Here is a 13,810-nt window from a genome sequence, read left to right on the forward strand (position 1 = left end):
ATCCAGACACCTGCGTACCCTATTGTTTAGGTATACCCTGGCTCAGAAGGCATAACTCGAGCATAGACTGGGAGTCCAGAACTCTGCACTTTCCCACCAATCCTGGAACTGTTATATTCATGAGCGAGATATACAGGTCTCTAGCACGGGAAACACCCGACAATACCATATCACCATTGCTTGGCTGTACCCAACAGGGAGTACCGGTAGAACACCAAAAATATTCCTGTGTGTTTGCTGAATCAGACAGGATTTCATTGCCTCTGCATCCGTTTTTTGACTGCAAGATCAAACTAACGCCTTATAAGCCTATTCCCTATGGACATGTGTATTCCCTCACAGGCCAGAAAAAACCGGAACTACACAGGTATTTGGATGACTGTTTACAGAACGGGTACATTGCACTTTCAAAGTCCCCCACAGGGAGCCATTTGTTTTTTGGTCCCAAGAAAGAGGGCATCCCTACTGCCGTGCATAGATTACTTTCTCCAAAATGAAATCACCTGCACAGATCAGTATCCATTACCACTCATCCAGGACATCTTTGAACCCTTGAAATCCTTGACCGTATCCATGAAGTTGGACCTACACATGGCCTACCATTTGGTATGGATAAAAGAGGGCAAAGAGTGGAAAATGGCAATCTTCTGTGTAATTTCAGGTTTTCCAGTTTGCATTTACATGAATGACATCTTGGTGTACTCCTCATTTCTCGAGGATCACAGACGTCATGTATTGGAAGTTCTTTCTTATCTGGCAGCCAACAACCTCATGCCAAACCGGAGAAGTGTGCTTTCCATCAATGTTGGATTGAATTCCTGAGTTAGGTCATCAGTCCTTTTTAGAACCATATGGACCCACGAAAGATATGGGCAGTCCTGGATTGGCCTAGTCCACAAGATGTTAAGGCAGCTCAGAGGTTTGTGGGAGTTTGCTAACTTCTACCAGCGTTTTAATGGGATACTCACATATGATGGCTGACTTAAACCGTGTCCTCAGTACCAGTGGGATAGCACATCCGAGGCAGCCTTTGTGACCCTCAAGAAGACCTTCACAGAGCACCCATGTTACAACACCCAGACGACACACTTACTTTCACAATTGAGGCTGACGCCTCATGGTAAAGCCACAGGATCCATCCTTCTACAGCACGACCCACTTATCAACATCCATCACGTATCATTCAAGGAAGCTCACTCCCTATGAGGTGAATTATTCAGTTCTCAAAAAAGAACTTCCGGCCATTTAGGAGGCATTCACGGAATAGTGACATCATCTTCTAGGAGGACTTCACAAGGTTAGGTCCATAAAGATCATTGTAATCTGCAGTTAATACAGACTGTTTGCTTTAATAACAGTCGCCAGACCTGTTGTGCCTATTTATTTTCACAGTAAGATTTTGTGATTACCTACATTCCTGGGATTTGCAACCAATGGGCTGATGCCTTGTCTAGGTTTCATGATTCAGAGGATTCAATGCTCGACCCAAAATAACTCATTCTTCCAGCAAACCATTACTTGAATACTGTCATGCCTTTCCCACAATTAGTGAGAAGGAAACAACACAAGACCCTGCAGATACTGAATTGCTCAGCGGTCCGACGATCTGAACTTCAGAAGGACTTCTGTTCTGCAAATGGAAGTCTACACCTACCTTTCCGCGTCTCTTAGTCAAGAGATACTTTCCTGTTGTCATGATTCATGCATCGCTTGCCATAGGGGAAGTGAAGCCACCATAGACTAGGTCTCACAGAAAGTCTGGTGGCCTGGACTTCATTAACAAGTCCCAAGGAGTATGTCAATCGGTGCCCTGTGTGTGCTCAGTCCAAAACCAGCTGCTTTTGTTCGGTGGGATTGTTACAGGCAGTTCAGAAACTAGCATACCTCTGGCATATCATATCCACTGATTTTATTGTAGATCTTTCAGATTCCCTCGGAAACACCTGTGTCATGGTAGTGGTGGACTGTTTCTCCAAAGCTGCTAATTTTGTTCCCTTGCCATCCTTGCCTACTGCCACCCAATAGCCCGACCATTCTTCCACAAGATCTACCACCTACACATACACCAGAAAAGGTGATTTCTTAGAGAGGGCCACAGTGCATCTCCTGCTTCATAAAAGATCTTTGTGATTACCTTGGTTTTTACCATGCTTTGAGCTCTGGGTACCATCCTCAGAGGAATGGTCAGACTGAGCACATGAACCAGTCGCTTGAGCAATACCGGCATTGTTAGGCCAATGACCTGCAGTCAAACTGGTGCGAGTTCTTGGATACAGCATGACTCTTAAGACCAGTACCTTCCACTGCACCTATAGACTCCACCCAAGCTTGTGCCTATGCATCTTCCCATTCAGCGTGCTGTAGTATAGGTGTACACACTAGTGCAGCGTATTCAGCAAGTACAAAGGGGTGTGGTTTTGGCTCTCCGGCAGACAGGCACACAACAAAAGATCATGACGGATAGACAGCGATCCTTAGAGCCTCAGTACAAAGTGAGAGATAAAGTGTAACTCTCTAGGAAGCCTAGTTGGTGGCACCTAGATGCCTCTGGGCTATGTGCGCTCTATAAATGACAAATAAATAAAAATAAATAGGAAGGATCTACTTGTTCAGAATCTACATGTCAAATTGGCTTCACGTTTCATGGGTGCATTCAGCATTGTTTCTTTTATTTCTCCAGTGGCTTTCCGTATGCAGTTGTCTACGACATGGCGTGTCCCTCCACTGTTCCAAGTTTCCTTGCTGAAACCATATTGTCAGGACATCTATGTTCATGCTCCTCCTACGCCCTTCCTCTCGATGTTGATGGCCAACCTGAAAATGCGGTCGAAGTTGTTTGTGACTCTCGTCTTCCCAATGGTCACCTTCAGCTCCTGATCGACTGCAAGGGATAGGCAGCTTGCGATTGCTCTTGGGAACCACCCTCTCAGGTCCGCACTCATCAGTTGGTTCAGCGATTCTTCTTGTGGTTCCCCTGGAAACACAGTGCTATGGGTTTTTCAGGAGGGGGGCAGGGTGTCATGCTGGATCATATGAAGAGGACTCTACCTGGTTCTAGCCATCTTGAGTGCCAACTCAGAACCGGAACCCAGCAACAACCTGACCAGGCACTTGACAGTAATAAGTAAACACATTAATTAATTTAAGAAAATACTTATTTAAGTAGTTTGAACCACCAGAACTGTGTTAATAGGGTTTCTTTTTCAGGTCCAAACAACAAGAATTCAGTCCTGTACATGATAAACTTGAAGTTGGGTCTGGTCATCTGAGAGTTGATCCAGGTGAGGCCTTAAAGTGGCATTAAGTTGGTGAATAGCTGAAACCCTGAGGAACATCAGTCTCCAAATACAGTGCAGGAGACGCAGACAGGCACAATATAACAGTTTGAAGTGGGCCAGATTTAATAGATTGGAACAAGTCCACAATGGATTCTCAAATGCATCCGTGAGGTTGAGATGGAAAGCACTGTCACATTGTCCACCATATTGAAAGCCACAAAGAGATCCAACAACCTCAACAAATAGGATCACTGACCAATAATGGCCTGAGGGATATCATCCATCACCTGAAGAGTTGGCATCTCTGTACATTGATGAGAGAAGACTATTGGCTTCAACATGGGACAGATATTGAGTAGCTGCATATTTCTCAATAGGTTTTCCTGAAATGGAAAGACTTGGAATAGGCTGAAAGTTGCTTAACTCAGCAGGGCCAGGACTCAGATTTTTCCAAAGGGAATCATTAAGAATCCTCAATATTGGTTTAGCAAAACTTTTAGAAAATTGTTTGATAAGCTTTGCAGGAATTATGTCATCATCATATAATCATCATGGTTTTAAGCACTAAAGAGAACTAAAATAGATGAATGATCAAGTAGATCAAAAGAATCCCACAGAGGAATAACAGGCGGAGAAGAGGGGTGTCATTCTATTCTAACTTAGATTTAGGTCCTGATTGTATTTTCAAGGTTTTTTTGGTAAAGAATACATTCATTGATTGAAGCCCAGATTGCAAATAAAATGTATACTGCAGGGGAGGAAGATGGTTTACCGCAGCAGAATTGGAAGTGTGCGATTTGTTTACAGCATCCAGAATGCGACTTTGATAGAAACTTGATTTTGCTTTGGAAACAGCTAATTGACAGTATTTCCGATCCTTCACAGATTGATTTAATAAGACCAGACATTGGGTTTTACACTATTTGCTTCAAGTTCACACATATGGTGCGTGCTGATTGCAAGATCTTGTGAGAACCAAATGTTAGTGTATTTAATTTAATATTAAGGCATTTTTGTCTTAGAGGGGCCGATAAATTAAGTATCAACTTAAAGCTGAAATTAAAAACATCAAAACAGTTTTCTGCATTGCTGGTATTGTATTCATTGTTAACTAGAGAAGAGGTCATGTCACACCATTTTTGCTCTGTAACAGAAGAAAGGTTTTGACTTCCGACATACTGTGGCTTGTAGAGACCATGGCAATATACAATGGGCCTGATTCATGGAACGTTTTCCTATGGGATTGCAACATTATAAAACACTTCCATGAATCAGGCTCAATAGCACAATGAGACTGGAATGGAACTAGAAGATGGTCTTTCCGCTCAAATTGAATGGTAGAGCTACAGCTGAGTTTAGATGATATTGTAAACACATGGTCAAAAATGTTCCCACTTTTGTCAGTGTGGAAGGAGACTAAATGATCATTGTTATTATTATTATTATTATTATTATTATTATTATTATTATTATTATTATTATTATTATTGTATGTACTCAATATTTTAAAGTGAAAGACATAAGGAAGTTATTGCAGATACAATTACATGAATCTGTCCCAAAATGAGTCACTTGTAATACAAAACAAAACCAAACAAAGGAAATCAGAAAAATGATGCAGCAATGCAGAATGGCAGCCAGGAGGCTGATACATTGGGTGAAATACATGAGTACACTGGCAAGTGCAATGTAATGAAATAGCTATCCATTCACAGAAGGAATACCTTTTTAAATATATGAGTTGAACAGCAATAGTATATTTAAAATGAAGGCCAGACCGCCCCCAATGCCAGTAAGCCAAAGAACATATTTAAGGGAATGGCCGTTGGGCAGCATTTAGTCAAAACAAGGGAAGCATATGGGGTAAACCTGAGTTTTCAAAGAAAAAAAAGATATCAACTGTGATAGATAATAAAATTGGCAAGATCATTAAAATGCAGAACTGAAGCTTGACAAGCCTGCAGATCAATTTGAATCGACTTACAGAAAACACTGCCATTTTGAAATGATTAGAGAGAATAGCCCTTATGTGGATGGCCTGCTGGTAAACACAGCAATGGATGAACTAGAACTGCCATGGCCATACCAGGAATGCCATGGTACAGTGGGGACAGTGATAATAGCCGAACTATGCAACCATTGACTCGTATCAGGTGTTACAGTATGCCCCTGTAATGCAGGGCCCTTACTGCCAACGAACATACAAATACCAGGCGTGCAAAAGAGAGCTCTGTAAGTGTCATCATAAAAAGAACATGTGCCCATGGGTGTAGGGAGGCCACAATACTGTACTATAGAAGGGGGTCTAGAGCAGGAATAATTCAAACCGCAGATGTAGTTTGAAAGATATGATCAATGTTATCAATTGCGGCTGCAGAAATAACAGGAACCTAAGAAGAGCATTTTGCTTATATGATGGCCTGAATTGTTTTAATCATAGCCGGGCCCTGCAACCAGTTCTGTAAATCATCTTGAAAAAGAGAAACATGTTTCTGTAAAATGCAGATAAACCTATGCAGAGCACAGCTTTTCATGACAAATACTAACAGTAACAGAGCAGAATAATCTGATTGGCCTCATTCAGTTTGTCATGCACTATGCGCAAGGTCAGCTAGTGGGCTAAACCATCCTGATTACTCAGTTGCGTTCATCAGATTGGAAGTGAACCAATTCTTGGCTTTAGTGAGAGTGTACAACACAAATAAGTTAGCACGAGAGAGGTATTTGTGCAAATGGGACTTGGCATCCAAGAGATTACTTTATTAAAGAGTTTAAGTTAGAAAACCTGGATAACTGCAGAAAAGAAGATTTGAATGGTTGCATTTGTGGGCACAAAGTGGTATCTATGATGGGTTTTACAACATCTACATGTTGCAACACATCTTGGAGGATTATGATGGAATTGCAACAATATCTCATTGACACAAAGCTGGTCAATGCTGCAGATCAATGGGTTGCCCACTAAGTGAGTCACAAATGGTAGTGGCCTCCCCAACAATAAGTGGACCATCTCAAGTGGCTTGCAGATAACTAACCCTGGGTGAGCATATTCAGCTACAAACCAATCCAAACAAAGGTTGCGCATTTCTTGCCAAATGAGCTTCCCAAACTTTGTGTGTGGTTCGGACAGTGTGAATCGGCTGGTTTGGACTAAAGAGAAAAGCAAGGTAACTCCCCATAGTGACTAATGTACTCTTAGTCCATTGTCCCCATTCCTCCATAATGCCTGGGTTCCCCCTCCACCCCCCGCATTGGGCACAGGATGCCAATTTGCTGAAAGTAGCATCAGAGTGGGAGCTAGTGTCCATGCAGTAATACCCATAGAATGCAGTCGGAGTAGACCAGGAAGTTGCTCTGCTGATCACTTCCAATGGCGCCTATCAATAGAAAGCAAGTGCTGTGGCCGATTCTCTTACTGAGTATGCAAGCCACAGGAAGATGTTTTATTCTGTGTCTTGTAATCTTCAAGAATTGCTGCAACCATGCGCCATGCAGTACAGGTTTTGATATGTTTTGATGCTTGATGACTCAGAGATGTCACACCAAAGGTCACATATAGAGCTTTTGATTTGCGAAAGTCCTTGGTATGAGATAGGTAGAATGTCAGATCCCTTCTTACATTCAGACATTGAAGGGTGTCCTTGGCCCTTGAAAATGGGGATCAAAAGAAGGTTAGGAGAAAAACCTCCTGATTAATGTGGGAAGATAAGGCATGTGTCCGTAACAGCACTTTGTCCTTGAGTAACACAGTGAAAAGCTCAATAAGAGAAAAATCCTGTCTTTCACTGAAACTTCTGCCTGGGGCGAGTGCAACAACAAGCACTAACTTCTGTGTAACTAACGTGATGTGCACCAAGGCCATATGATTGAAAGTTTGTGACATAATGTGGAAAGAACCATGTCCAGGTCACAAATAGGATGAGGCCTCCTATGTGGAGAAAAATGTTTAAACATTCCCATGTTTTGACTATCAGTTTTGCTGAGGATAGAATGAAGTAATGTGAACTTCTGTATGCCCATATGGCAGCCAGTTGTGCTTGTGTCGATGTGCACGCCGACCTGAGCAAGATGAGATGAGAATCATCACACATAATCCCGCTGACATGAATGAGGGTTTAAGCTCATACCTAGAACGCAGTGGCAGGGGTGACTCTACTTGCTCTTATACTGAGACCAGGCGGATGGTTTCCTAGCAGCTTGGATGATTTTCAGGTTTTCTTGATATAAACCTAAATTACCCAAGGTTAATTCACAGGGCTCCAGGTTACTAAGTAGCTACTGAGGGCAGGGATGGAGAAACATGCCCCCTTGCTGGTACGATAGGTCCTGGTCTAGATACAAGAGTATGATACCCTCCTCAGTCAGCAGAAGGAGGCCATAGAACCAAATCCTTGCTGACCAGTAAGGGGACACTAATGTCAGCAATGGTGAGACATCTTGAACTTGCTGTTCACCTTCTGCAGCAGAGGATGGAATGCATTGAATGACCCATTGCTTCATTCATTCTCCAATGCATCCCTCATCAACCTCGGGCCAAGGCCCATCCAAGATGCGAACGAGAGCTATCAGGTATGTTGTAGCGCTATAAAAGGACTTCAACATAAATAAATAAACAAACCACTGTCCAACTGTCTTATATAGCGCTCTACCAAAATATTCAGTCAATGGCAAGAGAAGAAGTATGCATCGAAAATATAGCATACTCATATGCATCATTAGCTGCAATTGCTCACCTTTTCAGCCAAAGTCAAAACTGTTCTGGCTTGTATGATGACCACCTGTTCTTCATTGGTCAAATTCTGCATCCAAAACAAATTCACACAATGAGTAGAACGTAACGCTGATAGAGTTATGATTACTATGCGACTTTAAATGTGTTAATGCTTGACGGACAATTAACTATGCACTAAATATCGCTAATCCATGATACACAGCCCTATATTACTCACAGTGAGGACCACCCTGAGAAATATATATTCATCCTGTAACATGTTATGCCCTGAAAAAGTTTATGTTGTACTACGTAACTGAAAGGCTACAAACATGTGTTAACTAAAACAATTATAAAAACAAAGTTGCATTTCTGAAAGAACACAACTAGGGCCGATATCTATTCTACCATATTAAAGAGTACACGAACAGCTATTGCATGCATCTTTCCATGTATGTGTAGATCATGTTTGCAATTTCAGTTTTCTTTCCTCTACTTTATTGTTGCGTTATTATAACATACACACACAAAGCTCAAATTATGAGAAAGTGGTAGCCTCTTCATACCTCACCAATAAATGGAACGTCAGCATTGTGCTCATTGGCAGACTGCTGTCTTTGCCCTATCGTTGGAGTGGCATCAGAGGAATTGCATTAATAGCAAGCCTAGCGTCATGCATTTATAGGTATAGTTTTGCTAAAATCACATACAATTTAGAAAAGGAACATACACTTACGGCGTTATCCCCTAAGATGTCCAGTTTTTTCATCAGCTCTGCCACTATAATATCCTAGCAATGGAACAGTAAATGCAGAGAAGATAAAGTCAGGACGCAGGCTATTTTGGGTCAATGATATGAAACAACTGTGGAACTTACCATGACACCTTCTGCCTCGCAGTACACCTGGAGAGGACTCTTTCCCTCGGGAAAGGGAATGTGGTGGAAGTTAATGGCGGGAGATCTTCTTTCCCTCTCCTGAAAGGCAAATATTATTGTAAACAAATCATAAAGGCACATAGTTTGCTTGGTAACGCCAATGCAAAATGTCGAGTAGTAACCATTCTGCAAACATTCGTTCCAGTTTCTCAAAACCTTTTTACAATTGGTACATGCGAGTCAGGAACATTTTGTGTTAACTTTGGTGTAACTGTCAACTTTTCCATTTAGATCATCAACGCATAGCAACAATTCTGAGGAGAAAAGCACATTTTAAAAAACATGATTATGGAGGTTCCCGATACAGTTAACAATCTCAAGCTTTCCAAAGTGGCAACACTGGATGGAGTTCCAAACAAATTGTACTGAAACGACATTAAATAATGAATTGCATTAGTAAGTGACTAATTTAAAAATAGTTTGTAATTGGCAAAGTTTCGTAAAGTTGGCAAACACACAATATTAATATCTGTTATTGTAAAGGAAGGTCCCCACATTGTGTACATCATCCAAGTACAATTCTATTTTAAATTCTGATTAGAGGAACACAGAATGTATATCCACTGTCCATCAACATTTTGCTTTACTTATTGAGCCTTGCACTTGACATAATTACAGGACAGAATGTCAATATCTGGGTTTGAATATCAGCAGCTCATAAGAAAAGAGCTTTTTTTGCTGGTAATTGGGTTTTATTTCTCGCATATTTTATGAATGTATCTAAATCAATTCGCTCAGAAATTTGCCACTCACCAAGCATGCAACATGCATTTGGATGAAACCGTAGAGTTCTTAACATACATACATATACTGACATCCACATTTATCCAGTCCAATTGGCAAGTAGATAACAGATTTTGTTAACTGAAAACACCCCCAGCTCTATCAGCGGAAGGTGCACAATGTTTACCACCAAGTGCTGCCAAATGTAAGTCAAATGTAGACACTGAACTTTAATGTTGACTATGGGATAACTCAGTGACTGGCAAGGAGTCTGGGAGAGTATCACCCAGAATATGTGCTTCTATGTTAAATTACTGAAAAGAGGATATGATTCTTTTGTTAAAATTAAAGTTATTGGAATCTCAGACTCATGCAACAATTGAGTTTCATCCAATGCCCTCGTTATAGTGATTCCAATAACAACTGACAAGTAAAAGAAGCCCAGATGTGGGATGCAAACACTGTAAGAAATAAAATTCACATTTGCAGTGCGTAGGCCATGCCACCTGAAGGCCTACACGTCGAAGGCCGGAAACATAAGGCTGCCTCCCGTACGTAGGCCTGTATGCGGCATGGCATGGGTGAGAGCTCATCAGCTAAGTGGGGCGGGTGGGCAAAGAGTGGGCAAATGGTTGGGGCCGCAAAGTGGAGGGGTGAGCAGGGGGAACCCCCCCATCCGAAAGGGATGGAGGGCAGGCCACAAACAAAAAGCCGAACTTGCAGGTGCAGCCTTTTTCAGCCAAAAATCAACAAGTATGGCTTTTATTTGCTGCATATGGACATAGATCATGTATTAAGGGCATTTTGGAAATGAGAAAAATGTATCATGACAGTCTTTACTGTTTATTTTATTTATTTATTGGGTATTTCTAATGTGCCTATACGCAATGTGTTTCAAGGCGCAACAAGACAAGAGAGTGGGGGAACAGGCGGCACAAACCAAAACGATCCTACTAGGCCTTGTGACATTCAGATCTTGCAAGTGTAGTAAAGAGAAGTGCAGAAAAGAGAAGGGCAGGGGAAGGGGACGGGGCAAGTGCAGGTCAGGGCGGAAGGGCCAGAGAGAAAAGGCCAGTGCCAGGGGAGGCCAGGTGGACAGAGGCAGGGGAAAGCACAGAGTGCAGGGGAAGGAAGGTCCATGAGCTAAGTGCAAGGCAAGGGGCTGGAAGGGCTACAAGGGTGCAGGCCCAGCTAGGCTAGTGCAGGGAGAGGGGCCAGGAAGGGCAAGAACAGTTGTTCCCATGGTAGATGAAGGATAGTCACCTGTGATTGTTTAAATGTTTGGAAAAAACAGCCAATAATATTGATCCACCACCAATAAATTGTACAATTTGATATGAAACACTTGAGCTTATCCTAGTATCATCAAAATTATGAATCAGCCGAAAATGTGATATTCTGACTTAGGCAGATTTGGGGATTTGTCTGTCCGTATCTGGGCAAAAAGCATTTTGTCCTGGCTTGCTACCAAAATGTTGGTAACTGAAAAAATACACAAGTGCATTTCATTATATGAACGGGGTCTTGTAATGTGTGATGTCTGTATTGGGTCACAATGTCCACATTGAGACTCGTTTGCTGTATGGTAAGTCTGGGGCACGACAAGGACGTATTCATTGATACAGCAGGAGCTGGCCAGTATCTATCAACCATACTCCCTGGTGAATATTATCCAGATATTCCAGCATAGAACAAAGAGAACCAGAAATGTAAGTCACTGAGCAGTATTAGGTTGTTATAGAAGTACTATATTTCTGCTGCCACATCATAGAGAAGGATGTGCATGACATTAGTTGCTGTACAACAACAGTGAAATTTGTGCTAAAAGGACGCTACACTTATCGTCAAGATACCATCAACTATTTAATCTGTAGGATCGCATTGTAGATTTCACGGCAGGGATTGAAGGAGAACATGTTTCTTCCATTTTGCACACATTTACCACCTTCCGGTATGGCAGACATTTGTTCTTTTTTGGTAGAGTATTCTTTTGAAATAGACAAGACCGTCAGTAGCTTAATGACCTGCTGCAGATGTTCAAGTTTAACCTCTAATCCATAGGATTGACTGCAGATGCAGAGGTGTAGCGGGTGCCCATCTGCCAACATTGCAAAGTTAATACAATGAGACTCATTGGCATGGGTAATTGTAACATATGACACATCAATGCCTGAGGACAAGCAAACAGAAACTATTATACAATCAACTATTTAATCTGTAGGATCGCAATGTAGACTTTATGGCAGGGATTGAAAGAGAGCATGTTTGAAGCCATTTTAGCAGGTCAGAACATTAGAGTCTGCTTTTCACTCACTGAGAAAATGTCTGTTGGGGGCAAGACAGAGCCATCCTAAAATACCATATGCAACAAAGCCCACCTGCTTTCAAACATTCTGGAAATAAGATGAAAATGAGCAGATTGTTTTAATTTATTCTTGGAGTGCTTCCATGACTGGGGAGCACTGTAACTGCCTCTCCTGTTTCCATTCATCATCATTTGAAGAAGAATTGTTCCCTCATTAGACTCTCTACAAACTCATTTGGAAAGGAAAAGGTCCAATCGAAACCTGATGAAAACTGCACTTCACACCAACAGGATACTTTAAAGGGCTGGTGTCGGTCACTTACACATTTTTGTCTCCCAAACATTTTCTCATGCAGGATGGCAAAACCTCCCCTCTAACTAGCTCCTTACTTCAAGCTCCAGAATTCGGAACTCCAAAAGTTCATTTTGGTCTTTGACATCTTGAACGTCATGCTTGAGCCGTGCCTCCTCGGTTTCCATTTGTTTTATCTGTTACGAAAAAAAAAGGAAAAAGAATTACTGCGTGTCAGTGATTACTCCTAACATTGCAACGTCGTTGTAAGTTAAATTATGTGAACTCAACATAGTATATTCTTTCTTCAAAGGTTACATGAATAATACTAATAACCATTTATGTAGCACACAACACAAATAGCTTAAGAGCTAAAATAGTAGCTTAAAATAAAGGTGCTTATTCGCATTAACATGTCTTTGACTGTTTTTTACGCGTTTTGTAATCATGAATCAGAATCCCTAATGTATATTGCCTAGTAAAAAAGTAATTTTAAGATGTTATTGTATTATTGTATATGGTAAATACAGCTATATTACTGATACAAATGTATAAAATATAGTACAACATCTCAGAAAAATAAAATACACAGGCATCATATAGCAACATTAAAAAAATGGTAAAATCATTCTTTAAATTATATCCAGTTAAGTGAGCTTCAAACTTTAAAAACAAACTAAAACAGCCAAACAAATTGGAACGGATCAAACGCTCAAACATAGATCCCAAAACAGTTCAGTCAGTAAAATTGTTCCCCTCAAATAAATGTCTAAACTAATAGCATTCAAATAGTTGCAAAAGACTAACAAAAGCTTCACTGTTTCAAATACATCCTCAAAAACAGCAGTATGATCCAAGCTATATTTCTTTGGTTGGCAACAAATTCCACCTGAAGCAAGTAACATCCTCCCTAGAGTAGCGATTAGGAAAGATAATCAGAAATGGAGCAGGTTCACCACACTTCTTATGCTCCTGCTTCAAATCATTCAAAGACACATACCCATGAAATATGTCAACGGTATTGCACCAATTCAGTGTGTATAGAGCATTTTTCACCCCCACAGGATTTGATAGAATGTCCTTACAATCTTTCCCACACTCTAGAAGTACACACTTGCATTGATTTTTAAAAGTTGAGAGTGGTTACATTAGTGAAGGCCAATACGCCAGCGATATCTTCATAAATAGAGTTAAAAACTGAAGATAATACGCTCCGATATAATGTTAAAAGTGATCATTTAACTCTTACTTGCAAAGACCTGAGTCCCAATTCATATCAGATTGCTGGGAGGGAAACCGCAGGCGGGACACTCAGGGCTTTACGCCAAATCATGGGTTCCAGTCGGTCAAGTGTATCCAGGGCCCAGGGTCTAAATAATTCCACCCCATATAAAATTCTGGGAACAGCTTTTCCCTCATAAAGGATTCAATGAGAATCTACCATATTTCTTATTTACTCTAATCATTTAATTAGCCAGTGCATTGGCTCTGCGAGCCAAATTACCCATGATGTTGGTTTTCTGTGATTGACAGAATAATGGATAGCCAAGGTATATTAATCCGT

The 13,810-nt window shown here is 41.1% G+C and overlaps 1 protein-coding gene across 15 annotated transcripts in view; it reads right to left on the reverse strand.

Moving 5' to 3' along the window:
• JAKMIP3 (Janus kinase and microtubule interacting protein 3) overlaps positions 1 to 13,810 on the reverse strand; it is a 2,072,678-nt gene that overhangs the window by 493,170 nt on the left and 1,565,698 nt on the right. For 10 of the 15 annotated variants that reach the window (XM_069611426.1, XM_069611425.1, XM_069611424.1 and 7 more), the window contains 4 exons: positions 12,345 to 12,443; positions 8,867 to 8,965; positions 8,720 to 8,779; positions 8,012 to 8,077 (listed from right to left, as the gene is read on the reverse strand). In XM_069611426.1, the coding sequence (XP_069467527.1) occupies positions 8,012 to 8,077; positions 8,720 to 8,779; positions 8,867 to 8,965; positions 12,345 to 12,443 (324 nt within the window). The remainder of the gene's footprint in view (positions 1 to 8,011; positions 8,078 to 8,719; positions 8,780 to 8,866; positions 8,966 to 12,344; positions 12,444 to 13,810) is intronic. The other 5 variants (XM_069611432.1, XM_069611431.1, XM_069611429.1 and 2 more) reach the window with 1 other exon arrangement.

This window comes from Ambystoma mexicanum, chromosome 8 (genome assembly GCF_040938575.1).
Source record: "Ambystoma mexicanum isolate Mex_15411 chromosome 8, UKY_AmexF1_1, whole genome shotgun sequence".
NCBI lineage: Eukaryota > Metazoa > Chordata > Amphibia > Caudata > Ambystomatidae > Ambystoma > Ambystoma mexicanum.